Source organism: Crocuta crocuta, unplaced genomic scaffold (genome assembly GCF_008692635.1).
Source record: "Crocuta crocuta isolate KB4526 unplaced genomic scaffold, BGI_CrCroc_1.0 scaffold166, whole genome shotgun sequence".
Lineage (NCBI taxonomy): Eukaryota > Metazoa > Chordata > Mammalia > Carnivora > Hyaenidae > Crocuta > Crocuta crocuta.
Window position 1 is genome coordinate 4,258,500 of NW_027531018.1, and position 26,618 is coordinate 4,285,117.

The following is a 26,618-nucleotide window of genomic DNA, read 5'->3' on the forward strand; positions in this document are numbered from 1 at the left end:
CTTTTAAGTCTGGCGTAATCTAATCTCAAATTGTTAAGACTTATTTCTACTAATCACATGATCATTTCTTTTCATCCACATTGTAGCTCCAGCCTGGGAACTGCAGTCTGTTGTCTGTCTTCTCTCTGGTTCGTCCTCATATTGACATTAGTTTCCATGGGATCCTTTCGCACATCAATACAGTTTTTGTATTGAGAAGCAAGGTAATCAAGATATTATTTCTTTCAATGTGGGTGTAAGGGATGCTATATCATAAGAAGTGTCCCTGAGGGAAAGTTACCTACTATACCATTCTGTTATATGGAGAAGGTATAGAGAGATCCAGACCAAACCTCAGAGGGAGTCATATTTGAAAGGCAATGTTATTGATATTTGGTTTGCCTGCAAGGCAGTGGGACTCTTCTCAACTGATCAGAATTAACAGAAGTTTTGAGACTGTATTGTTGGGACAATTCAATATCACATAATAAAACAAACATCTTTTCCTCTCTAAACGGCTACCATGTGCTATTTTAGACATCAGAAGAATTGATTAAAAAAATATGTTTTAACTTCACCGAAAACCACTGATTTAATTCTTTTTTAAATTGTCTATTATTCTCGGTGCCATTTGGGTGGAAATTTAAAAGTGATAAAATATTCATTCACCTGATTATTTAGGGAGTACCCAGATCTCATAGTTTCTGTTCTTGGGAATGATACAGCAGAAGTGTTCTAGAGTGTACATTATGTCCTTCCTGAAGCCCTTGCTGCAAAGGTCTTACCCACACATAATATATGTATTTGGAAATACTCCGAGCCACTCTTTGAATGCAATTATGGGAAATGGAGACACTTGGTTTCTTCTTTGATAGAACTTAGTATTGTATATTGGAGCCATATGGGAAAATCAGAAATAAGATTCACAGAAGCTTTAAAACAATATGCAAGCAGTAGTAAGCCTATTATCTTTCTGGGTCCAAAGGAGATAGTCAGTTTGCTCTTCTGCAGTGTTTGTAAGGTAACCACTTTGCTTACTACCTGGCAACATTTCTGTGAAATGCCCTTCCTGATCTACTTGGTACACTTATTCCCCTGGATACTTTGGTGGGAGTTGAAGTATACGTGTCTTTCTTTTTGCTAACTTGTTGGGTAGGAAGAAAGGTACTGGTCAATGGCTGTGTCTTGCTTTTTCAAGGAAGGACTGTTGGATGTAGAGAAATTAGAATGTGAGGACGAGCTGACTGGGACTGAGAGCAGCTGCTTACGTCTCAAGGGACAGATGATCTACTTACCTGAAGCTGATAGCATCCTTTTTCTGTGTTCGCCAAGGTAATCATTTTTATATCAATCATCTTGGATAGAAGTACCCATTTTTAGCTAACAGAGAAATTCAGTAACATCTTATTTAATCATGTCTACATGTTTCAAGTGTAATTCGATTTTACCACTCCTGTTTATACACCTCTCTGTTACAAGGATAATTTCATTTAACATTTGTAACAAGCTCAGAAGAAACCCTGTATTCTTTTTATTTTATTGGTCCTATCTTAATCAATGCACCAACTGTGTATGCCATCAGATCATGGAAAAATCTAATCTGCAGGTAGCTAACGGTATAGCTTTATACTGTCCAAAAAGGCATCACATAGAAAAGAAATTCTATAGAGCATCTAATATGATGGAGTAAATACAATGGGTATGTTTGGCACTGAGAAATTACATTTTACAATTATTTCTGGATTTAAAATACAACTACCCTATATTGAAAATATTTAGCTACTCTAATCAGGATACACTATTCAAAATATCTGATTACATTGAAATTTATATCAATTATGTTTTTTATGGTGAACATCAGAGGGAAGTAAAACTGTCAGATGATATTTTTCCAATCTGACAAAACATTTTACCAAAAGATGCATGAGAGCTCAGAATAAGAAAAAAATACCTAAATTTACTTAGAAAAATAGAAAAAGGTAACTGGAACTTGCTAGGTGGTGTTTTGTGTATTTATAACTTTGTATGACTGAAATCTATGCTCATTATTTAACAACACATTCAATAAAGCATATTTTGCTGAGCTACTGGCTAAAAATTTAATTTAAAGTCCACCGTGATCACTTTTCATTTAAAAATACTGCCTTAAAGTTTCTGAAAAATCTAATGAACTTGTAACTTCCTTTAATATTATTAATACACTGTTAAAGACTACATAAGACTAATGATTATTTTCCCGAAAATATGCATCATGAAAGTAAAAGAGACAAACCTAAAGAATATAAACCTTTTATACCTTTTTATTAGTCACTTTCATTGACCTAACTATATCTGCTATCAATGTGTAGTTATTTTTTTCTTTTGCCTCTTTTCAAGTTGAGCTTTAGTAGAATGATAGCTTTTCAATAGGGGCAATTTATATTCATAGAGATAAAAGTCTCTTTGGAAACAGAAGCAGAGAATTTGGAGTCTATTTCTTAAATACCATATGAAGAAATTGGTCACATATTGACACATTCACAGTTTGTCACATGGTACCTGTCTGTGTGTTTAGAAAAATTTGTATCTGCATTAAATGAGATCAACTAAAAGCAATTTCACTTAAAAATTAAATAATTCTAAAATGATTAGTTTAAATTTAGAAAAAAATGTTAGTAGTTCATTAAAATAATAATTTTTAGAAAAGTGAGATATTGGGGCATTTTGGTGGCTCAGTCAGTTAAGCATCTGATTCTTGATTTCAGCTCAGGTCATGATCCCAGGGTCATGGGAATGAGCCCTGTGTGGGGCCCTGCACTGAGCATGGAGCCTGCTTAAGATTCCTTGTCTCCCTCTGTCCCTCCCCCACTCCCTCTTATGCACACAGGCACTCTTTCACACATACAAAAAAGTGAGATATAATTCGATTGTTTCTAAACTCCGTATGAGAATTTTTAGCCATTTTCTTTTTAAGCTTATAAATTTTTTTTTCTCTGCTCCTGGGCAGGTCTTGTATACCATTTAGCAGGTGATCTGGCCTCTTTTCAGATGAGTCTGTTCTGCCATTGAGCTGTTCTGCAAGGTTAACATACATAGGGGTCTTAACAAATCTAAAGAGACCATATGGTTCATTAGTAAACTCTTTGATCATTTTCTTTTTCTATATTGACATGCTCATGTTGGCTTTGATGTGAGGACATTTCTACTGAGAATGTATACCAAGGAGACATTTTATCAATCCAAAATTCTTCAGTAAAGTCACAACTCCTTATGACTTATGTCATTTTAGAGAAATTATTATTGTGAAGGCCCAGACATTATTACTTTATATTTAAAGAGTTCAAATCAATAACATAACCTTAAGACATTTTAAACAAAAAATAAATTTTTAAAAAGTAGTCAATTACCAGATCATCACTGAATCAATGTACATTATTATGCTATTCTTTTTTTAATGTTTATTTATTGTTGAGAGAGAGGGAGGGAGATAGAAGAGGGGGAGAGAGAGAGGGAGACACAGAATTTGAAGGAGGCTCCAGACTCTGAGCTGTCACGGGGCTTGAACCCATGAACCATGAGATCATGACCTGAGCTGAAGTCAGATGCTCAACTGTCTGAGCCATCCAGGTGCCCCTATTATTGCTAATCTAAAAATAACTTTGGTAAAAAAAAAAAATAACATAGGTTACAAGTATGCATAGACTTTAGTAGGATTATATAATGTTTCAAAAATGAGAAAAATATTAAAAGCAAACAAAAGTAGTAAAGAAATTAGAATCAGAAGTAAGAGTAGCACATAAAAGACATGTCAGAAAGTTATAGAGACATAAAATACATGTGGAAGATAGGCCATAAATCTGATTGTAAACTTTTAATCATTGCATCTAAAAGGGAAAAGCAACCAGTTACGAGAATCAAAGGATCCATAAGGCAACAATGAACTGGTTTCTCAAAAGAAGCACTGTTTTAGAGGGCAAAAAGAAATTTTTTCTCATCTCTTTATAATGAGGAGAAAATGTGATAGTAGTGAATAACAGCCTTGTGTTAAATGCCAGATCAATTTTCACAGGATAGTTTTCTACTTTATCTTTCAGTTCAGGCTGATGGAATCAAAAAGTGAGATTTGGCAAAAATGTATGTCAAGGTCACTGCTCTTTGATAGATTTTTATTTTAAATATTTTTTAATGTTTTATTTATTTCTGAGAGGGAGAGAGAGAGGCAGAGTGAGCAGGGGAGGGTCAGAGAGAGAGAGACACACACACACAGAGTCCAAAGCAGACTCCAGGCTCTGAGCTAGCTGTTAGCACAGAGCCCCACGCGGGGCTCGAACCCACGAACCATGAGATCATGACCTGAGCCGAAGTCGGATGCTCAACGGACTGAGCCACCCAGGCGCCCTGATAGATTTTTAAATATATGAAAGGATGAAGTTATATTCTTCATGCAACTCTCCAATGTTTTTTGTCTTTAGGTTAACATATTTAGTGGTAGGAGATGACAGGATTCCACTCCTTGACAGTAGTCAGGCTTGGTATTAGTGTGTAGACAAGTTGGGACTGACTTTTCCTCATTTCCCTATCTAACAGCGTGATGAACCTGGACGATCTGACAAGGAGAGGTCTGTATCTGAGTGACATCCCTCTGCATGATGCCACGCGTGATCTCGTTCTTTTGGGAGAACAATTCAGAGAGGAATACAAACTGACCCAAGAACTGGAGATCCTCACAGATAGGCTGCAGCTCACCTTAAGAGCCTTGGAAGATGAAAAGAAAAAGACAGACACGTAAGAATGTAACCTTGTGGGTAAAGAAGGGCATCGTATCTTGCGAGCCTATGACAGTTAATGTTTGGTAACCAAACTAGAAAGGCATGGAACCTGTTGTAGCTCTGATGTAGTAAATAAGAATCTTCCACATTGCTCAGAAAGAAACTATGCATACAGAAATAAATCAGTCCCATCGCTTCTTGGCGTTTTGTCTAAGATCAAGTGTAGAAATAAATCAGTCTTAATGGTAGTGGAAATAGGTCTTCTAGTTTTACAAACCAAGTTGAAAGAATAAATGCCATAATATCTCCCTGAAAATCAATACAAAAATCCAACTGTGTATTTAAAAGTGAACTATCCATTCCTTCCTTTCTGTGAGAGATATGCACTAAGGATCTTCTGTGTGCCAGGTGCTGGCTGGGTTCTCAGGGTTACAGTGAATACTGTACTTGGAACTGACCTTCATTTTCAAATAATTCATTCAGATATGCCCTGTGCACACTACTTGGCCTTGCTTGTGTATATTTATTCATTAAAGGCACTAAATCACTGGACATACATAAGAGATTTTACCCAGTCTCTTGGGTGTTCATTTTTAATGCTATATTATTGCAACTATCTTGTTGCACAATTGAGCTGACCTGTCTTATTTCTCCTAAGAACTATTTCATTCTACTTGAACACCCAGAATATTGATAACAGCATCACTTTCTGTACTTTTCTTTGCATTGCTATGTGTGTAGTGCTGGGCCCCCACATAAACACATCAGTTAACTATTTAGTAATAACATGGATGAAATAGAGAATGACATTTAATGTCTGTCTATCTTTAGCTTCTTAATTCACTTGTCTTGACCTCCGTATAAAGAAGCTGAAAGCTATATTTAGTTTCTTTCAGACTTCTTTACTTTCCTTGTGCCCCTAAAAAGATCCCTTAATTTATTCAGGTATTTTTCAGATTTCAGAAAGTATATGAGACAGGCGGCTCAAATTCCTCTCACTGTTCAAAAAGACGATTCAAGCTGTATGTTTTATTGGTATGTGGTACAACTTCATCCCTGAAAATAACACATTGTATGAAGCTTGTAAGATTAAACTTAGCACAGAGCGTCCTCTGGCTATAGGGAAGGAAAAGGCAGAGAGGCATCAGTTCTTCCTCTGAGTCCTTATGCCAAGAGCCATCAGCTGCTCTAGTTTCTGCTTCTCTCCTATGAGTCCCTTGGCTCTCAATCCCCACCCCTTGTGCTTACCACATTTGTCCCTCTGCATGGTCCTCGATGCCATTGAGCAATCGCAGGATTGCCTATAGAAATACAATTTTTTCTTGCCGAGCCCAGTCTCCACGTGTTTTATCCGTTTCTTCCACAGAAGAGTAAGGCATGAATGAGACTGGGAGGAGATCTACTTGGTTTAACAGTATTTATACAAATTGAGGTACATTTCTTATTCCTAAGAGATAAACATGGTCCTTGTATTATGCTACTCAGACAGTGTTCTAAGTGCTAGTAATGACAACTGTGAATACAGTAACAACAGGTCAGAATTCAGTGCCACAGATGAAAACTCTGACCTCCTATTGACAGTCTTCTCCTTTGCCTATTTGTTTGTTTGGCTTATTTCCATTTGGTTTGAATTGGTTTGGATTTGGAGGTGTTGCATGTGATTAAAACAAATAAATTATGGTACTTTCAATCACTTACATATATGGCCAGTGACGGGTGTCTCCTAAGACTCCAGGTGTTTATGGTACAAATGACACCAAAGCTCTTTGATTCCCAACCTTTCTTCCTGTGGCTTTTTCCGCATCCCGCTGAACAGGCTGTTGTATTCTGTCCTCCCTCCATCCGTTGCCAATGAGCTGAGACACAAGCGCCCGGTGCCTGCCAAGAGATACGACAACGTGACCATCCTCTTCAGTGGCATTGTGGGCTTCAATGCCTTCTGCAGCAAGCATGCATCCGGAGAAGGGGCCATGAAGATTGTAAACCTCCTCAATGACCTCTACACCAGATTTGACACATTGACCGACTCCCGGAAAAATCCCTTTGTTTATAAGGCAAGTCCAGACCACATCCTAACGCAGTGCCCTTCAGAGTCTGAATTTTGAGACCCTGTGTTCCGAGGCACTACCGTTCTCTGACTGTAGCCCTATGGCCTTGGTAGAGTAAGCCTCCGCATATCCACTATTTACTGTTTTATTAAATGATTTACCTCTTGTTGTAAACCTTTCTCCTCCCTGTAACCAAAATGAATAGAGCTGATGGTTCCCTAGTTCGAATGAAATGTTCCGCAGCGTATCTGCACGTACATTAACGAGTCTGCACAGGTTGTTTCTCACCCATCACGTAAACACAGCATTCATTTGAGTGCTCTGTCGGAGACATTTTTAGAGAAATACATAAATGCTTTGCATAGTAAAGAGGTCTTAGAGCATGAGAAGGGGACTGGGGACTCGGATTTGCTTTTAGGTTGCACCAACCTGAAGGTAAACATTTATAAGGCATTTCTGCTCTTGGTCTCAATTAAAAACAAATATAATATTGGAAAAAGTGAAGTCAGGGAAATACTGCTTCACAAAAGCAAGAATGTTAACCAAACCATCTCCAGGCATCTGGAGTAATAGGAATGCCACAGGGACTGTTTATTTTATAGTGGTTTTCTGCAGTACCATGCAACACTTTGTGAGCACATCATAAATATAAATGGTTATTGAACACGATAAACCATTGGACGTTGGGCAGTGGCTCTTGTATCATAAATCAGCATTATTTTAGGGAGATATTGGTAAGAAAGTGTTCTATTGAATGATAAAGGTATCTGAGCTGAGAAGCCAGGAATCACTAGGGAGAAAATAATGCTATGTCCATACCTGACTGTAATCAAAGACCTCAGGTGCGATGTGTACATTTCAAATTACAAGGTTTCATCTTGTTGGAATTGAATGTATTCGAATTTTAAAAGAATTCAGGGGAAGAAAGTTTAAAGTTACTGGTAGCCTTGAGAAAATGGTGTTTGTATATAAGGTAGCAAATGAAACAGTAATGTTTATTCTCACCAGTGAACATGTAAATATCTGTGCTGTGTTAGGTGGAGACTGTTGGTGATAAGTATATGACAGTGAGTGGCTTACCAGAGCCGTGCATCCACCACGCACGATCCATTTGCCACCTGGCCTTGGACATGATGGAAATCGCTGGCCAGGTTCAAGTGGATGGCGAATCTGTTCAGGTTAGTAAACAAAATAGATACTATAATAGTAGTAGCAGACCTTTGTGGCAGCTGACTCACATTCTTTACCAGGCAGTCATCATGTATAAGGGAAGACATCTTGACAACAGTGACTATAATTTTTTTGAACGCATTGCATGACATTTTTTCATAGAGATGGGAAATCTGTCCACCTGTTTGAAAATACCTAGTCTGTTCCATGTACTGAAAGCATCAGGAGGAGATCAAACTTCCTGTCCTTTCTGATTTACTTTTTAAAATCTCTTTCCTGTGTCTCGTGTAAGTTGCCAGATTCATATCTTTGAAATTTTCACACTTTAGAAAAAGAATATTCTTCTTCTCCTGGAAGACAGACTTTGTGAGGTTTTTTATTTTGTCTGGAATACACTTGGAGTTCTTCTAGAGGATTCTTATGATTTCTTTATGATGACTCTACCTTAGTCCATAATATAAAGTAATCAGGAAGTAGTGTTTTGGTGATCAAACTTAATGAAATGCAGCTTTGATTTCTGCAGATAACAATAGGGATCCACACTGGAGAAGTTGTTACCGGTGTCATTGGGCAGAGGATGCCTCGATATTGTCTTTTTGGAAATACTGTTAACCTCACAAGCAGAACAGAAACCACTGGAGAAAAGGGAAAAATAAATGTGTCTGAATATACATACAGGTAAGAGAAGAGGCCTTGGTATTTGCTGATCTGCAAGAAAAATGTCTCTTCGCGTGTGGTTTAACTCTCTGCAGGATTTTATTACTTTGAAAGAGTCATCACTTATGCTCTTAGGATTGTTTATGTTTTATTTGAGAAGAACAGATCATCACTTACACCTTTAATGAATTCACACGACCTTAGGAATTCCCTGTATAATCACCATTGCTAAAATCTTGCGTTCCCTTTAAATGAAGCTTTAACATGTGTCATTACTGTCTCGATTTCGAACTTCAGTTCACATCACTTTCTCCATACAACCGTCCTCAATACGTCTTTCCCTACTCCCTGCCCTGTCCCCTACCTTTTAGATGTCTTATGACACCAGAAAACTCAGATCCACAATTCCACTTGGAGCACAGAGGCCCAGTGTCCATGAAGGGTAAAAAAGAGCCAATGCAAGTTTGGTTTCTATCCAGAAAAAATACAGGAACAGAGGTATGACTAATCAGCCTGTAGTACCATTTTTTAAAGACAGAATATAAATACAGGGAACAAAATCATAATCACTGAAAATGGGTCTCATTTGAAAAGAATTCTTGCTTGCTTGCAGAAATGAAGTGTCAGGTAAAGCAGCGGAAGTACTGAAACATTAATGAGCCAGTTCGAACAATACAAACTTCTTAGGGGATACTTTATTGTGGCCGGCTTTTGCCCACTGATGAAATTAAAATCAAAAGCACCAGACGGGGAAGACCTGTTTTTGGTTCTTCGTCCATAATCTGGCTGAGGTGAGAGGGCAATGAAGGACTCCCTGGCCTCTTTCCTTAGCTCCTTAAGGGTTTCTGAATTCACCATCTGGGCAGAGTCAGGTCTGCGAGTTATGGGAGGTTTCTTAATCATGAAGCTTCAGATCCTTCTAAGGGCCAAGCTATGTCCCTGTGGAGACATCTTAGGCCCCCGTGCATTTTTCCTAGAAAGGAGAGCGATTTATAGTTTTCCAGAACCTAAATGAGCGCACAGAGGAACCTCGGATTCGTGCTAGTGCTGTGGTTCTACTCCAGCTGGACTACCACATGCTAGAGTTGGCTTTAGACAATGGCCCTGCCAATTGGAATCCTGATTCACTCTGGGCTTGTACACACCAAAGCCATGCCCACCTTGTTCCCACACACGGGGTGCAATATCAGAAGCAAGTTTGATACTTTGTTCCCCTGTGGATGTAGTGGTTCCTTAGAGAGAGTGAAATGACTTAATTATATTTCTTATTCCGTATGTATACATCCCCTAAAAAGGCTGGTAGAGCCTAAGTCCTCAAAGGAATGGAATGCCAAGTTTTAAAATATTTATCTTTATCTTCTTTCTGCTGTTTTTACTTCAAATAATTTACTTGTGGTTTTGGCATGCTTACTGATGCTCTTCTGATAAATGAAGCCCTACCTCAAGTGCTGCTCATTTTAGGTGGGTGGCCCTTGTTTCACACCGAATTATGGTGGGAAGACTTAGAAAAACAGATATGCATGCAGCTCTTAAAAAAAAAGAAAGAAAATATTTGGGGGCTACTACAAGCTTTATTATCACTGAAAATGAATCCCTATTTATTCATCTTTAAAGGAGCCAGCACAGGATGATAACTGAATTTCAGACTGTGGGGTGACGGGGACTGCAGAATGGGCTTCAGTCGTCCCCTGTCACACACCAAGCAGTTATTCCCAGTGGATACAGATTTCGCTTTGTTCTTTGCAGTGACCCCAAGTCTTTCTGGTAGGCATAGCTTTCGTTTTTCATTATTCAACCTTAGCTCTGCTTTTGATAATTTTCAAGGTTTAGTATATGACCGAAAGTTTGGCTTTAGATGTGGATAATGTGAATTTCATGTGTCTTCAGATCTACTACAGGCATTACTTACAATGGTAATTTGCAAGTGGTAGGCACCCAATACACAGTTGTTGATTTTAATTAAATGACACTGAACAGTATTTGGTCATGTGTATATATAATATCACGGTTTGCCAAATCTGTTTAGTGTTCCATGTATATGTATATGTATATGTATATTTTAATGACTATAATAACATATAACAAAGTTTATATTGTGTTGGTGTACATCATCATAGAAATCATTTTCTAAAGGAGTGCATTCTAAGTTTTAGGGGAAAAATGCAATTTATTTTCAGATTCCCAAAATAAGAATTAATATACCATGCTAAGAAAATAGTGACTATTTTGAACTGTACTAATTTTTCTTCAAAAATCTAGAATGTGCGTTTCTGTTCCTAAAATATTAGGTTGCTCACCCAAATCACGTGGCATTATAATTCCTCTAACATTCTGTACTTCGTACTCGATCCCTTGTATTAAATCCCTTTAACAACATGCGGCTGTTATAAAAAGCTGTACTGTTTCACAGTGAGATAGTACATTATTAGCCTGGGATAAATGTCAAGGCTCTAACCACATCTGAGAACAAAATCAGAAGCAATGCTGGGATAGTCCTTTAAGAGCCATTTCTGGCCTTTTCTTTCCAGAAATGAGCTTCTTTTTCTTAGCTTGGAAGAACGTGGTTATATCCAGGCCTTCGGATTCAGAAAAGTTACTTTAATTTTGACATAGATTACATCCCTATTGGAATAATTGGCCTTTTGCTCTTAAATAATTTATTAATATCTACCTTTATAAAATATAGTGCAACTACGTTTGTGTAAAAATGTTTGTCTTTAAATTTAGCATTTCGCATCAGCACGTCGATATATGTATAAATGTTCCATGTTCCTGTGTAAGAGGATCTGCAATAAATTATTTTTTCCACTTGTCTCTAGACAGTTTTTATTTCACCAAAAATGGTCTTATGTCATTATCGGGCATGCTATCAATGCCATTTTTACACATTCATTTTATACTTTTCCCTCTCCTGCCCTTTAATTTTGATCCACTGCCATTATAAATTGAATGGCTCCTCTCAGATAGGCTTCCTTGCAAATGCTCTTTTTCTTTAGTACCAACTAAATGGCAGAAGCGAGACTAGACCCGGGGGGACAGATCCAGGGATCAGTAGGAAATGACGTCATTCCTTGAGGATCTCAGTCTTTCAGGAGGGAAAGACGCATAGACAAATAATTACAGTATGTGACATTTGTAGTGTTAAACCAACGTAAGGTACTGAGAGACTATGCAGAGCATGAGAAAGAAGGGTGTGAAGATCAGGCAGGAGGCAGCAGGAAGACCAGGCAGAGTTACATGAGGGTCTCACTTAAAGATGAATTAGTGCCACAGGAGGGCGGCCCTGGACCTCTTCCAGCAGCAGATGCTCAGCGTGTCCAGAACCCCTGTGCATTCACTTTGCTCTGCGCATCTTCCGAATTTCTACATTCCTTGACGTCTCTCTCTTGCACTGACCCTGATGACCCCTTCACATGTGTTTGTTTTCATCCTCTTTTTGTTCTTTCTGTTCAGTTATTTCACAAAGGTTTTTGGGGACTTTTGTTTTGGTTTGGTTTCTTTTCTTTTCTTTTCTTTTTTTTTTTTTTTTTTTTTTTTTTTTTTTTTTTTTGGTAAGAGTTTTAAAACATGAAGACAAGGTTAAAGGACCCATTCAGGGCACAGCCATTCACTGAGCACCTGGACTCTACAGTTATTAAAAATTTACGAAAGTTTTGGCAATTCCCTTTCTCTCATTTTCTAGCTTTTTGTGGTCTGCTGGAGTTTATTTCTTTTGTTGAGCGTTCACCCCCAGACTATAAAATTCACTTTTTAGAAGTGTACAATTCAATAGTTTTGGTATATTCACAAAGTTGCACAACCAACGTATTCTGAAATATTTTCATTACCTCCCTCCCAAAAATCTGTAACCATTAGAAATAATCCTAATAAACTGCTTCCCCCAGCTCCTGGCAACACTAATCTATTTCCTATCTGTAAGAATTTACCCATTCTGAGCATGCCATATATGCAGAATCATACAACACGTTACGTTTCGTATCTGGCTTCTTTCACTTAGCAGAATGTTTTCAAGGTTTATCCATGTGTAACATAAATCAGTATTCCATTACTTGTTATGGTTGAATAATATTCTACTGTATGGATATACCACATTTGGTTTATCCCTTCATAAGTCAATGGACTTTTGAGTGGTTCCCACTTTTGGTTAATATGAATCACACTTATGATCATCTATCTGTACAAGCTTTTGTGTCTATATATGTTCTCAGTTCTCTGGTATTAAACGTAGGGGTTTAATTTCTAGGTCATCTGGCGCTCTAGGTTTAACTTTGTGACAAGCTGCTAACGCGTTTTCCAAAGTGGCTGCACTGGTTTTATTTCCCACTGGCAGTGTATGAAAGTTGCAATTTCTCTACATCCTTGACAGCGCTTGCTATTGTCCATCTTTTTTATCCAAGCCATTCCAGTGGGCGTGAAGTGCCTTCGCATTGTGGCATTGTGGTTTTCATTTCTATTTCCCGAATGACTACTTCTGTTGAACGTCTTTTCAAGTGCTGGTTACTCATTTGTTTATCTTCTTTTGAGAAATTCTAAAGAAGATAATTAAAATTATCTGCCCTTTGGGTGGGTGGGCGGTACCAGCCTACCCTTGAGGTCTCCTCTGGCTTCCGCCCTCTTGAAGGCCTTGAGTAGAGGCTCTTCTCCAGAGCTGGAGAAGGAGCCACCCCATACTGTGGAGGATACAGGGGATCTGTGCCCCCTACTGGCTCCATCCCCGCACCCCAGCCCACTCTGGACTCCTTTTGGGCCCTGGCGCCAGGGGGGGCCTCTAACAGCTCCAGAAAGGGCCCAGGCAGCTCTCTGTCACCAGGAACTGGAGACCCCATGAGGCCCCACAGAGGCCCAGGAGCGGTAGTGATGGTGTGGGAAGCAGAGCTGAACAACGCTGGGCTTTTGTGAGGTGTGACAATTTATCATGACTGTGTTCAGGCAGGAAAATACGGATAATTACTACATCACAAAGGGAGGAATTCGGCAGAGGCTGAAGTCAGAAGGCCTGTTAACATTTCGGAACCTTCGGGTATCATTATCTGTAATACAGGAATGATCATTTTCTCCTCATGGATTTTTTTTTCAGAGGGAATGGGTGGGAGGCTCTTGGCATTTTGTTTTCTGTCACCATTTTGTGGACATTTTTCCTATCCTGTGTTTATTCTGCATAATACAAGCTTGATCACATTATCAATAAGAGACATTTAGTTATTGAAAAGTTGAAAAACACACAATTATTTGCCCCTTTGAAATTATTTGCTTTTTTAAAATGTTTCTTTTTTAATTAATTAATTTATTTTTTTTTTTTTGAGAGAGAGCACAAGTAGGAGAGGGGCAGAGAGAGAGAGGAGAGAGAGAATTCCAAGCAGAAGCCATGCTGTCAGCACAGAGGCGAATGGGGCTGGATCTCACCAACCATTAAATCATGACCTCATGAAATCATGACCTCAGTGGTGAGGCACTTAGGTGGCTCAGTGGGTTAAGCATCTGACTTTGGCTCAGGTCATGATCTCCAGCCCCGCATTGGGCAGGCTCTGTGCTGACAGCTCAGAGCCTGGAGGCTGCTTCCAATTCTGTGTCTCCCTCTCTCTGCCCCTCCCCTGCTCACACTCTCTCTTTCTCTCCAAAAATAAACATTTTTAAAAATAAATAAATATTTAAAAAATGAGAACAAAACAGGGAAAGTAGCTGAATAGTTGAAAGTGAAGGTAGTCATGGGGTAAAGAAAAAAGTATATGTATACTTATCCTTCCTATTTTAATTTATAATATACGGTTTTGAATAGAGCCTTTCTTTTAAACTTAAACAGTCTGTACTACAACATAATAGAAATGGTGATAAGAAGAGTAATGAAGGAAAATGAGTTCTATCTAAGAGATTATTAGAAAAATATTTAAAGAAAGAGAAATTGGACCTTTTTATAAGTTGCTAACATTAGCAAGTTCATGTTAAAATATTATAAAGATTATAAGGAACCTTACATTTCCACTTGACAATTCTTTTGCAAGTTTTGCATAAGAAGCAATTAAAAAGTACTAAGCAGCACCTATTATCTTTTGACAAAGACTACAAAGATCTAGTTTATCTTTCACTTACCACCCACATTCCATTTCTCCTCTTCATTGTATTCCTTCTTTCCCTGTCAACAGAGCCTATTTTTAACATTTGACAGGAGTATTAGCAAAGTACTAACTGAAAATGAATAATGCAAAAGATAACTACTAGCAGTTTTGCACACCTGTGGACACATGAGCAAATTTTACCTCACTTGTGCTCAATAAAATGCCTCTGAAACGTAGGAGTTCTTCAGACTTCACTGGGAGAAAATGTGCCTCTCATATTGACCACATGCTCTTCTCTTTTGTGCTACAAAGTTGTTCGTGATTTATAATTTTTGGGGGGATTTTAAGCTCTTTATATATATAGTGCATTTCATTTATTAACATGTAAATCCCTTTTAAAGTTCTTTTAAGAGTTTTTTAAAACTGTAATAAAAGTTACAAAACTTTTTCAGCATACATTTCTTTCAATGCTGTACTGTACTCTAACAGATATTTGAAGTTGGCATGAGAAAGTTGAGCTAAGAGGTGATCAGAATCCCGACTGCCTCTCAAGTTCACAATAAACCTTACACTACTAATGGCAATCGGGGAGCAATTCCACAGTCGCTTGGTACCCCATGTGCCCAATACAGTTTTGAACATTTTGCATGTGTTTAATCCTTACAGTAACCCATTGGTACATATTGTTAGTATCACCTTCATTTTATTTTATTTTATTTTATTTTATTTTATTTTATTATTTTATTTTTTTTATTTTCAAACTGTATCCAGCTTTATTAAAGAAACTTTTCATAAACAAACATAGTATTTCAGGCAGGACATGGGGAGACAACCATTAACAGTATGCAACAACTTTTGGGCACCTGAGTAGCTCAGTCGATTAAACAGCTGATGTTTGATTTTGGCTCCGGTCATGATCTCATAGTGTCTTGAGTTCGAGCCCCACATGGGCTCTACGCTGACAATGTGGAGACTGTTTGAGATTCTCCTTTCTCTGCAACTCCACCACTCATTTTCTGTCTGTCTCTCTCAAACTAAATAAACTTACACACACACACACACACACACACAACAGTACACAACAACTTTCAAATTCCCTTCTTCAATGGACTACCAAAATCAGAAACCCCTATGTAACCCATTGAAGTCTTCATTTGATGTTCTGAATATCAAAGTGAAGATTGACATTTCACATGTAACATGTTGTTTAATAACTTTTCACAAGCGGGCCCTGACTTTCAAGAAATGAAACAAAAATGGCAGAATTACCAATCTGAAGATCCACAAGCTAGAAGGAACTCTTTTGATGGATGCCGTCTCTGTGGTGACACTGCGAAGTCTAGATTGCCTGACATGCTGGAGACCGCCTCCTGGGGTCAGGTTCCAACAGGTCTTTGGGTTTAAGGGAGTCAAGTCTATGGTGAAAGCAGAAAGGGGAAAAGAGACATAAAAATTTGAGGAAGAAAACTGGTAAACGCAAGTGAAAAGGACCAGCCAGATGTCCGTGGCTGGATTCTCCCCTGGCATGCTTTTGGCTTCTGCAATCTTGCCTCTGGCGTCCGCCAGCTACCAGGAACCAGAACCTTGACTGTACTAGTCCCGCCCAACCTGTAAGCAAATATATATAAAAGATCTGTATAACCCAAGACGGAGGCTCAGCCCTTGGAGATGATCCTGCACCAGTAGGAAACAAAGTCTTTTCTGCTTCCCTGAGGGTTTGTCGCTTGTCTCTTCCTGTGCACCAAGTATTTGCTGTAACAAAATGGATTTCAGTTTTTCCACACCACAGGATGTCTGTGCCAAAGTGGCTAATGTGTGTTAACATCCAGGAACCCCCTCTTCAGGGAACCAAGAGGAAGTTTCTCAAGACTAGAAGGGAAAGGCATTTCACCCCTATTATCAATCCAGCTTCGGAGATATTCTATTAGTGACAGAGACCCTTCCCTCCCAAATGACAATGAAGCTTTCTGTATACTACCAATATAGCTTAACAAAAAGAAAAAAAGAAAATCCTGCATTTTTGTAAAACTTGATAAAAAATATTATTTCACCAGAAGTACACAGTTGTCAAAAATGCACCCACTCAACATGGAACTTGAGGGCGTTATGCTGGATGAAATAAGTCAGGCAGAGAAGGACAGATACCATATTTTTGCACCGTATAGGAGAATTAGGAGGAACTTAAAGGAGGACCGTGGGGGAGAAGAAGGGGGGAAAAATAGTGGGGGAGAGGGAGGGAGAAACACAATGAGAGACTCTAGAATGCTGAGAAAAAACAGGACTGATGGGGGTGGGGGGAGGGGAAGGGGGGTGATGGGCATGGAGAAGGGCAGTTGTGGGAATGAGCACTGGGTGTTATTTGGAAACCAACTTGACAATAAACTATTAAAAAATAAATAAATAAAAATTAAAAAAAAATTTTTTTAAACTGCACCCACTTTACTTGGCATCTCCAGCACCCTCACCTCTCTGTGCCTGACCTGTTTGAGCATCCACTTGAGCTCCATTTCCTTTAAAGTAATATGGAGGTGAAGCTGTGTGAAGAAGAGACAAGAACGACCCTGGACTGGCTAAGAACTTTTACTGATTTTCCTGCTTAAGTCTTCTAACAAGGTCTGCCATAAATAAGAAGAAATTGTCCTGATTTCCTATCCTAATTTAGGTCTGTGCTTCCATTGTCCCTGGGCATAATCCACTGCTGTTCTTCTATCTGATAAAATTTTGATGACTTGTTTTCTTGTCAAATAGACTATGAAAGAAGGCATGTCCAAGACTGCATATCCATCGACTCAAATCCCCACAACCAAGCTAGAGCTTTGCCACACAGCAGGAGTTCAAGATTGTCAGATGTCCTTCTTCCAGGGGCGCCTGGGTGGCTCAGTCAGTTAAGCATCTGACTCTTGGTTTTGGCTCAGGTCATGATCTCACATTCATGGGATCGAGCCCCACCTTGGACTCTGCTTGGGATTCTCTCTCTCCCCTCTCGCTCTGCCCCTCCCTGCTACCTCTCTCTCTCTCTCTTTCTCTCAAAATGAATAAATAAACTTTAAAAATAAATGATGTCCTTCCAAATACTAAAGAATCCACTGGGGAGTAAGAATGATATTTGCACAATTTCTAAAGCATCTGTGTTTTCCACTTAGCACTTTGTCCTTGTGCTGTGGATTTATTTAATGAAACAGCCTTCTCTTCACATACACATGCTCATGGATGGTTAGTACCAAGTTACAGTTTTAACAAAGCTTCACTGAAGATATGAGGGATGAGATCAGGGGGCATCGCTGCAAAAAAACCATAAAAATGTAAAATTAAAGTTCATTATTATTATTCTCAGGTGTCTGAATTTCACTGATGATACTCAATCACACTCAATCTACCATTAGTCAAAGGACCCCTTCAGCTCAGAACCTCGGCCATCTTGTTTCTTTGCCAACATCTGGTGTCTCCAATTCTCTGTTGGCCACCTGGAGGAATTGTCTATTTCCTTTTATTAATGATCTCAGGGCGGGGGGTGGAGGGAGTGGCGATGAGAGTTTATTATTAATTTAAGGGAAAATTTTAAATTGTTAGCAATTATTCTTGCTATCAGATAAAATATTGTTGATATATATGAACAGATCTCATCATTTAAGGGTATATGTGCATTTTCTTCTAAATGGGGCCATCAAGAGAGGACTTGATTAGCAAAAGATAAATATATATATGATGGGTTTATTTTCATATAGCTCCAATATATGTACTCAATTTGACTACTGCAGTAAAATGCTATTATTAGAGTAAAAGTATTTTATAATCTGTTTTATTCATTTAAATTAACCTAGATTTCCCCATAAATACCTTCCACTCTCCCTACTATCACAAGTGTATGTGACTGTGTGTATATGTGAGTACATGTATCTTAGAGAATTTAGAAGATGTTATTAGCTAGATTTAAAATAGTAATTGTATGTGCCTATGAAAAACTGACTCACACTTGGATATAAAAAATAGGATTTTAAAATCTTGAAACATTAACTGGATATTCCTTGATTTTTATTTTTCCTTAAACAGAGCTAAAACTAGTAACAGCCTTATTTGTTTACTTGTTTCTGTAACTCCCTAATAATATATACATTTTGCTTTTTTCATATGGTTGTAAGAGGAAAAATGGAAAGAGATGCCAACATGGCTCGATCTGTGGGCTTTAAATAAGAGAAAATGCCAGACAGGTCCTATGCTCACTGCTATCAAGGTGCTGGTTTTCAGTGCTAAAATTCATCCTGGAAACTCAATGAAGAAATAAATACAAAACGCTCATTGCTTAGCTCCTTCAATGGTGCTAATTCAAAGGCTTACTCAACTTTTGTTGCTATATTTTCCCTTTTGTTTTAAAGGTATTTTAAATTAGATAAAGTTTGTATTGTGTCATAAATCTATATTTAACATAGAGAGCAAAGGACAAAAAGGAAGTCTTAACAAGTTTCTAAAACTTTAAAAAATATAAGATCCCAAAATTTTGCTAAATAATTATCACTTCGATTACTATTTTGTACATATAAAATATTTTCTTGTATTCAACCTTCTCTTTTTGTCAAAAGAAAAAAAACAAAATTACTCTGACCTTCAGTCTAAAAATAAAGCATCTATTAAGTTATTTCAGGAATTTAATCACCCAATAATTTTCTCAAAATTTTTAAAGGTCACGAACTGGGTTTGTCCATTTACTTTTCTTTTTTCCCCTGGTAACTTTTTTCAGATGTTTGCCATAAACAACAACTACTTTAAGTGAAAAGAAAACCAATCTTCCTCCTGGTTCTCACTCAGTAATTTGGGAATTACACATTATTTACATGGGATTGTATATCTTTATCTACATTTTAATGACTGAATTTACATAGATTTTTCGATTACTATGTTAATTACTCAAAAATCATCAAATTGTTAAAAATCATTTGAAAATTTTGCTCCTTATTAAATTAAAGCACGAGTTAAGCTAAATAACAGTAAAAATATCAACACTTCAACATCAAATCCAAAATTTCCATAATGGAAAAGTACCATTCCCCAAGCATAAATTATGCGGCCAAACTTGACTGAAAACAAATATCCTCATGACACTGAAATATGAAATCTTTATTCATTTTTCTACTGTAAGGCATGATCTATTGAGGTCACCAACATAAGGTCCACAAAATAACATTTCTTTACTAGTGGACTCCCCAAATATCCCCAACTCCCAATAATGCATATGTCTCTTCATGTTTTTATGTGAGAATTCCTCCCTTGGGAGATTATACACATGAATTTACACACACTTGTATATATATATATATATATATATATATATATANTATATATAAGATGTATTTATATTTCAATAGTAAAATTGCTGAGTCCTAATTGTATATAAATTTAATCTACCTAAGTAGATTGCATTGAATTGCATTGAATCTGTCAACATTACTGTTGGCATTGCATGGAGATTCCCATATTCTGTGCTACTAGCTGGTACTGTACAGCCTATTTATCCTCTCCATCTGCAACCACAATCTAACCACCCCATTCAAGAAGTTATAGTGGCTCTTTCTCAATTGGCTGCAAGGGGAAGATCAATTGCCTTAGAGAAGAATTCAAGGATTCCTATAATCTAATCACTCCTCTTATTCAAAAGGATTTCTAGTTTAGCTTGATGTCCCTTCCACTCTCTCTGTACTAATCTCCTTGATGTTTTGTAAACACACTGTACACATCTGCAGCTGTAAGATTTTGTTTCAAGCTTCGATTCTGAAGACCTTGCCTTCTCTCTGTTTATCCAGGTTCTACTAATCTGATCTGCAGGATTCAATTCTGTTTATATATCTCCAAAAATGTGAATAGTTATTTCTCTTCAGCTTTTCTGAACTTTTTTTTTCAATAAACATTCTGAAACTTAACCATATATTAGTATAGATGTATATACAACCATATTATTAATATATACGTATATATAATCATGTGTTAACTTCTTTTCTCTCTTTCTCTCTCTTAAAACAAGAATGATTTAGTGGATTTTGTTGTAGGAAAGTTGCCTTTGGGCTCAGGAGGTTAAAGGGGCTAGCTTGAAGGTGATTTGAATTTACTTTTAATAGAGACAGAAACTTTGCCAGTGCCTTAGAGAAATATGCTAATTTATTCTGGATGTCCAAATGGTCACTGACAGAATTTATATTTAATTGAATGGTAAACTGTGGTTTGTTAACATATGAAACCTTTAAATTAATTTAATACTCAATCTCCATGAGTATGACATCAGTGGGGAATTTTGGCTTGACTTCTGAAAATACAGCCTTATCCTAAGATCATTGTCCACTCAAGTTTCATTTATCTTTAAATCCACAATTAAAACTCTAAATCTTTTAGTATAACATATAGCTGCAGTGGAGAGATTAAAATTAGTCTTTCCATACCATACCTTAGTTAATATTATCATGTTAGTTGTCAAACCTTCCCCAAAAGATTTCTTTGTATATAAAAATGCATCCCCTGCTACAAAAACAGTTACCAGAAGCTACTGCTCACTAAACTTCAGGTTCCATCTGGGATAAGAGGAGCAAAATTCTAGAAGCAAATTTCCAACAACATAGGTTTTCAGGTATCATTTTGTAGCTCTGATCATCTTCCTCTCCAACAATCTGACATCTACCTTCTGAGCAATTGGATGTACCGTGGGGAAAGTTCTTTGTTGATTCATGACCTTTTGGAGAGGAAATAGCATGGATATATACATGCTCTTACCAGAAACATGCCATATTTTAGTCTGTACAGTGTTTCCACAAATGTATTCCTCTAGCCTGAGTCCTCTCTGTATGAGTATGTTAACATGCCTTGAAAAACAAAACCCAAAAGATGACTCCTACTTGCTTATTTTTCAGGCAGGTTACCAATGCCTGATATCTTTTCTTCAAATTCCTCAAATAGCATTATTGGGTCAACTTTATAATTTGGCTTCAGGTCATTTTTCTGTGTCAGAGGAAAAGCAAATCAGCATGGATCATGACCTATGATCTCACCCGAAAGAATTAAGAGTATTAGTTCTCGTGTTCTGAAGTCCTTTCTCTGGAACAGAATGGCAGTATTCTTTCCCCATGTTATTTGTCATTTATGTGCTCCCTTTCTATCTTCTATGGTTTCTGCCTATTTGTTTTTCACTTAGAGACTTGACCTCTCTAGGCTATAGTTTCATATTGAACCATACCACCAACCCCTCATAGGCGAGTAGCAGAAACCTTTGAGTGCTCCCTTTTGTCCATTCCCAAGAAAGTGTACTGTTAGAAAGATCAAGATTATGGGACTATTGCTACATAGGCAGTGGGCCAGCATTTCCAATTACTCCCAGGCGAGCCATGTAATGTAGAATCTTCATTCAGTCTATTTTTCCTCTTAGAAATATTTACACTTTCAAAGAAATTGATATGGCATTGATCGTTTGCATGATGGCTCTTCCCTCTTCCAGATCATTCAAGTGCCGTCCTCGATCTGGTACAGCTAGATACAGTAGAATAAGGAAGATATTTTTGAGGTGAGAAAGTCAGATAGTGTGTGCTTATATCATCCTCCAACATTCATTCTCATCCCCATATTCTTTAAAAAAAAATGCTTTTCAAAGGTGCTCTTCCACTATCCCTCATATTCAGATAAAATATGAATTTACCCATGAGTCGGATCAGCTTTTCATACCTCTATCATGCCTTCCCATTTGTAATAAAGGTTTTTTATTCCAGTTTGAGGATGGTAGGAGATATATTAAGTCCATATTATGTTAAGCTTCTTATCTCATTTTGGTACATTAGCACCTATGACATGATCTGTGAAATGCAGTTGGTAGAATCGAAAAGAAACACAATCTGTTGTTCCAAATCTTTGAGAGGATTGGCTTTAGTCAAAAGGTAATAAAGCCCAAAGTAGAAATCATGCCTGTTCCAGTCAGAACCTATTTGAAATCCCATGGGGTCCACTAACCTATCTGCTAGCTATTGTCCTTGAGAATCTTACCCAAAGCCATGTAATCCTTCCCCCTTGGAATTCTGAGAAGTGTTTTACACAGGAGAAAACAACGTCACCTTTCTACCCATCATTACATAGTTTAAACACCTCTGTATTCTTATATTTCATATCCCAAGTAGGGAGCTTCAAGGGCCAGAAAAAGCCCCAGCCTTAGCATTCCAGATTCCTTTTGAGTCAGCAACTAGCCCATTTAGATTTTTCTTCAGAATTCTTACAGAGATTTCTAAAATTCCATTTTCCATAGAGAGATATTCCTAATTATCCAATTATTGAGGGCTCATTTGATTGGACATACAGCAAGGCTGTTAACAAATTCCGACTGTCTATGAATATCCAAATGTTATTCTGGTGGTGGGAGTCCCATGCTTCAGTATTCAGCCTGGTAACAGATCAATGATTGACTCCTTTGAGGAACATCTGTAGTTGCTGCATTCAGTGACTTGCAACCCTAAACTTCCACTATTTTATGCAGAGATGCGATATTAGACTTCCATCAGGGAGACGATAATCTCCATGCATCTATTTGACAATACATTCAAAATTATCTGTGCTTTTTTTTAAAGTTAAAATATTAACTGTGGATGAAAATTGGGTAATTCTAAATGTTCTCACTTAGCATGACAAAATTGAGCAAAAGGTGAAATTGACTTATTTAAGTGACAAACCAGTAATGGCAAAGCCCTCTATTTTATATAATAAGTGCATTCCATTATGGGTTCAGGTATAGGCAATGCCACAACAGACGTTTTTGTTTTTCTTTTTTGCTCTCCAATCTGCAGTTTCTTATTAACACTAATGTCATCAGCTGTAGCACCAACGCAACGGCCAAGTTGTTCTTTCAGCTTCTGGATATTGCCCTGCATAGCTTCAGTTTCCTATATGACCTTGTCTGCTATTAACAGAAGGACTATGTAAGGCGCCCAAACTTTTATCGACAACCACTGTTATTTGCTCCAAGGCTGTATCCCTGGAGGGCAGTTCACCGCTGGTTATCATGTCACAGGCCTAGAGTTATTTGTACTCACAGGCCTAGAGTTAACATGTCCTCAAATGCTTCAGAACTATTCCATTTTCTGTAGGTGCACAGACTGTATTTTCACCTTCACCAGTTCCCAAAGAGGTAACATTTAAAATCTGCGATTCTACGTTTAATTATATTTATATTTAAAACATTTGGGATTGTGGATTTAGAATTCTGGGATTTTTGTTTAGATGCTGAACATGGCAGCCAACCAAAGATTAATATTCATCTCAAATAGTCTCCTCCATTCCATTGTGTTTACCTTCTGTTATTTGTTTCTTGATCATTTAAGCAAAGAAATGAAGAAAGCAAGGATTCATTTGCACTTGATGGTACTTTTCAGCCAAGTGGTCCAACTATCCTCTGGCCTGTTACCATATAACCCTGAGATGGCACGTTTGTAATAGAGTCATAAATAAGTAGCCTCATGGGTCACCCGGGTGGCTCAGTCAGTTAAGCATCCCAATTTGGCTCTGGTCATGGTCTCATGTTTTGGGAGTTCAAGCCCCACTTCGGCTCTCTGCTGTCAGTGCAGAGTCCATCAGATCCTCTGTCCCCATCTCTGTGCCTCCCCCTACTTGCTTTCTCTTTCTCTCCCCAAAATAAGTGAACATTTAAAAAAAATAGCCTCATGAGGGAGAAGTCTATGTTTCCAAGTTCCCAGTAGAACTTTGGGAAGGAATGAGCCTCCTTTTGTTTGCATGTTTATTTCATATACCAGTCTCGATTTTACCTTCTCTTTGTGTTTCATGTTCCTTTCCCTTTCCTCATCAGTAATTCCACTTTGGTAAAAGTAACTAACAGAAATAGCAGTCCATGATATTTTCTATCATTTCCCCTTTCATTCAGCTTCTTTATTTTCAATTTTACCAATTTTCCAGGGGTCAAAGCTATGACAGGCAAAGTCTATGGATAAGATTAGTCTCTGGTTATCTGCTTTAGAGCTTTTGCTATTTAAAAAAAAATTTTTTTTAATGTTTTATTTATTTCTGAGAGAGATAAAGAGAGAGAGTGTGAGCAGGGGAGGGTCAGAGACAGAGGGAGATACAGAATCTGAAACAAGATCCAGGCTCTGAGCGAGCTGTCAGCACAGAACCTGACACGGGGCTTGAACTCATTAACCATGAGATCATGACCTCAGTCAAAGTTGGACACTTAACTGACTGAACCACCCAGGCGCCCCAAGCTTTTGCTACTTTTACCAAGGGCAAGGTGACAGTCTTTGGCATCAAAATCTCATGAAATCCATAATACCTATTGTTTTCCCTAAGTAATTCTGATATAGGGGTCCAAATTGATATAGGGGTCCAAAAGCTACTCCTCCTTATACTGCTTATCTTCCCTAATTCTCTGGACTGACAGTATTGTTCCAGACTCTAGGGTATAGGGTCTAGAATCTTGAATCTGAATTACAAGAAAAGTGAGGCTTACATTCTGAGAACTTCCATTCTTAATCAGTTGCTTCTTTCATTACAACAATCCTTATTTATTTTAAACAATATATATTTATAACTTTTAAAGCATAGGAATATCAGAAGATAAGTTAGTGAAAGTCACATGAAATTTTTAAAATTTCTTGTAATTCAGGATTCCTCGAGTCCGAAAAACAGGGGCCATCTTGATTATATTTCGTGACTTTCTCATTTTATGTTAGGCAAACAATAATATTTGTGGAGTTTGCCTGATGGATTCAAGTCATTTAAATAGTTTTTCAATGTGTTGGAAAAAAGAGTAAGAATAGTATCTCCTTGGTTTAGTAGAGGGGAAAAGAATTGCAATATAAGAAGTGAGAAGTGGTCCTGCAGTAAGCCTGAGAGTCAGTCACACTAATATTAGCACAACAAATAATTTTCCACAATGGTCAAAATAAACAAAAAACTCATGCCTTTGCAGCCAAATATTTTATTCTAGATTTTGGTCCACAGGGCAGAGAAATGTGTTAATTTTCACACTGTAGTATCATCAGTCTTATATTTTCTGTTTATTGGTTTATTCACCTTATTTATTTCAATGTGTCCTGCTTCCAACTTCTCATTCCTCTTTCCACTACAGGCAATCTTTCTGATGTGTTTTTTGCGATATTTTTGCTTACTTTTTAAATATGTGTTCTCTTAAAGACATACACACTTGTTCTGTGTGTGTGTGTATTCAATTTACATACACTATTGCATTAAAGAGTTTGAGAGCATTATATATATAATATATATTATATATATATAAATTTTATATGTATACATATGTTAAGTTTATTTATTTTGAGAGAGAGACTGGGGGAGGGCAGGGAGACAGGGAGAGAGAGAATCCCAAGCAGGCTCCATGCTGTCAGTGTGGATTCCAACGCAGGGCTGGATCTCACAAACCTTGAGATCATGACCAGAGCCAAAATCAAGCCAGACGTTTAACAAACTGAGCCACCCAGCACCCCAGGAGTGTTTTATATTTTTAAATTTTTCTTTACTTAACACTTTAAAGATTTATCAGTATATCAATATTTGGGGGGATCACACTTAATCGATAGTGTCTCTGCCCCTGAGTCTTGCATAGCATGTACTCACACCATTGACATAGGTCTCCCCACTGATAGCTATAAGGATGAGGAAGTTCCTAGCTTGTCACATCTCTGGGAGAGAATTCCTCTGAAGTGTTTTTCATGACAGAGATGTCTAGGTCATGAGATAGACATATTCCTCATTTGACTGAGTCCTGTCTAATTGCACTGGCTTTATCTCCACAGCACTAAGTACTTACTTATAATTAAGCTTGAAAACAGCCACTTAAAACTTCAGATGTCATTCTCATGTGTCTGGAAAGGAAATGAGGCCTGGCAACACTAGAATGAATTGTGGGTTAGAGTTCTATGACTCGATGATTATTTCTTAAATGTTTTTGACAAGACTTCTCAATAATTCCCAAACTGAGC

General features: G+C 37.6%; 1 protein-coding gene across 1 annotated transcript in view; it reads left to right on the plus strand.

The window, feature by feature from the left end:
• The window catches only part of GUCY1B1 (guanylate cyclase 1 soluble subunit beta 1), a 43,273-nt gene extending 31,858 nt beyond the window's left edge, over positions 1–11,415 (plus strand). Inside the window, exons 7-14 of the mRNA XM_077770954.1 lie at positions 87–203; positions 1,178–1,311; positions 4,546–4,743; positions 6,544–6,781; positions 7,813–7,953; positions 8,469–8,623; positions 8,974–9,100; positions 10,217–11,415. Coding sequence (XP_077627080.1) covers positions 87–203; positions 1,178–1,311; positions 4,546–4,743; positions 6,544–6,781; positions 7,813–7,953; positions 8,469–8,623; positions 8,974–9,100; positions 10,217–10,240 — 1,134 coding nt within the window. The 3' untranslated portion in view covers positions 10,241–11,415. The remainder of the gene's footprint in view (positions 1–86; positions 204–1,177; positions 1,312–4,545; positions 4,744–6,543; positions 6,782–7,812; positions 7,954–8,468; positions 8,624–8,973; positions 9,101–10,216) is intronic.
• Positions 11,416–26,618: the final 15,203 nt, after the last annotated feature.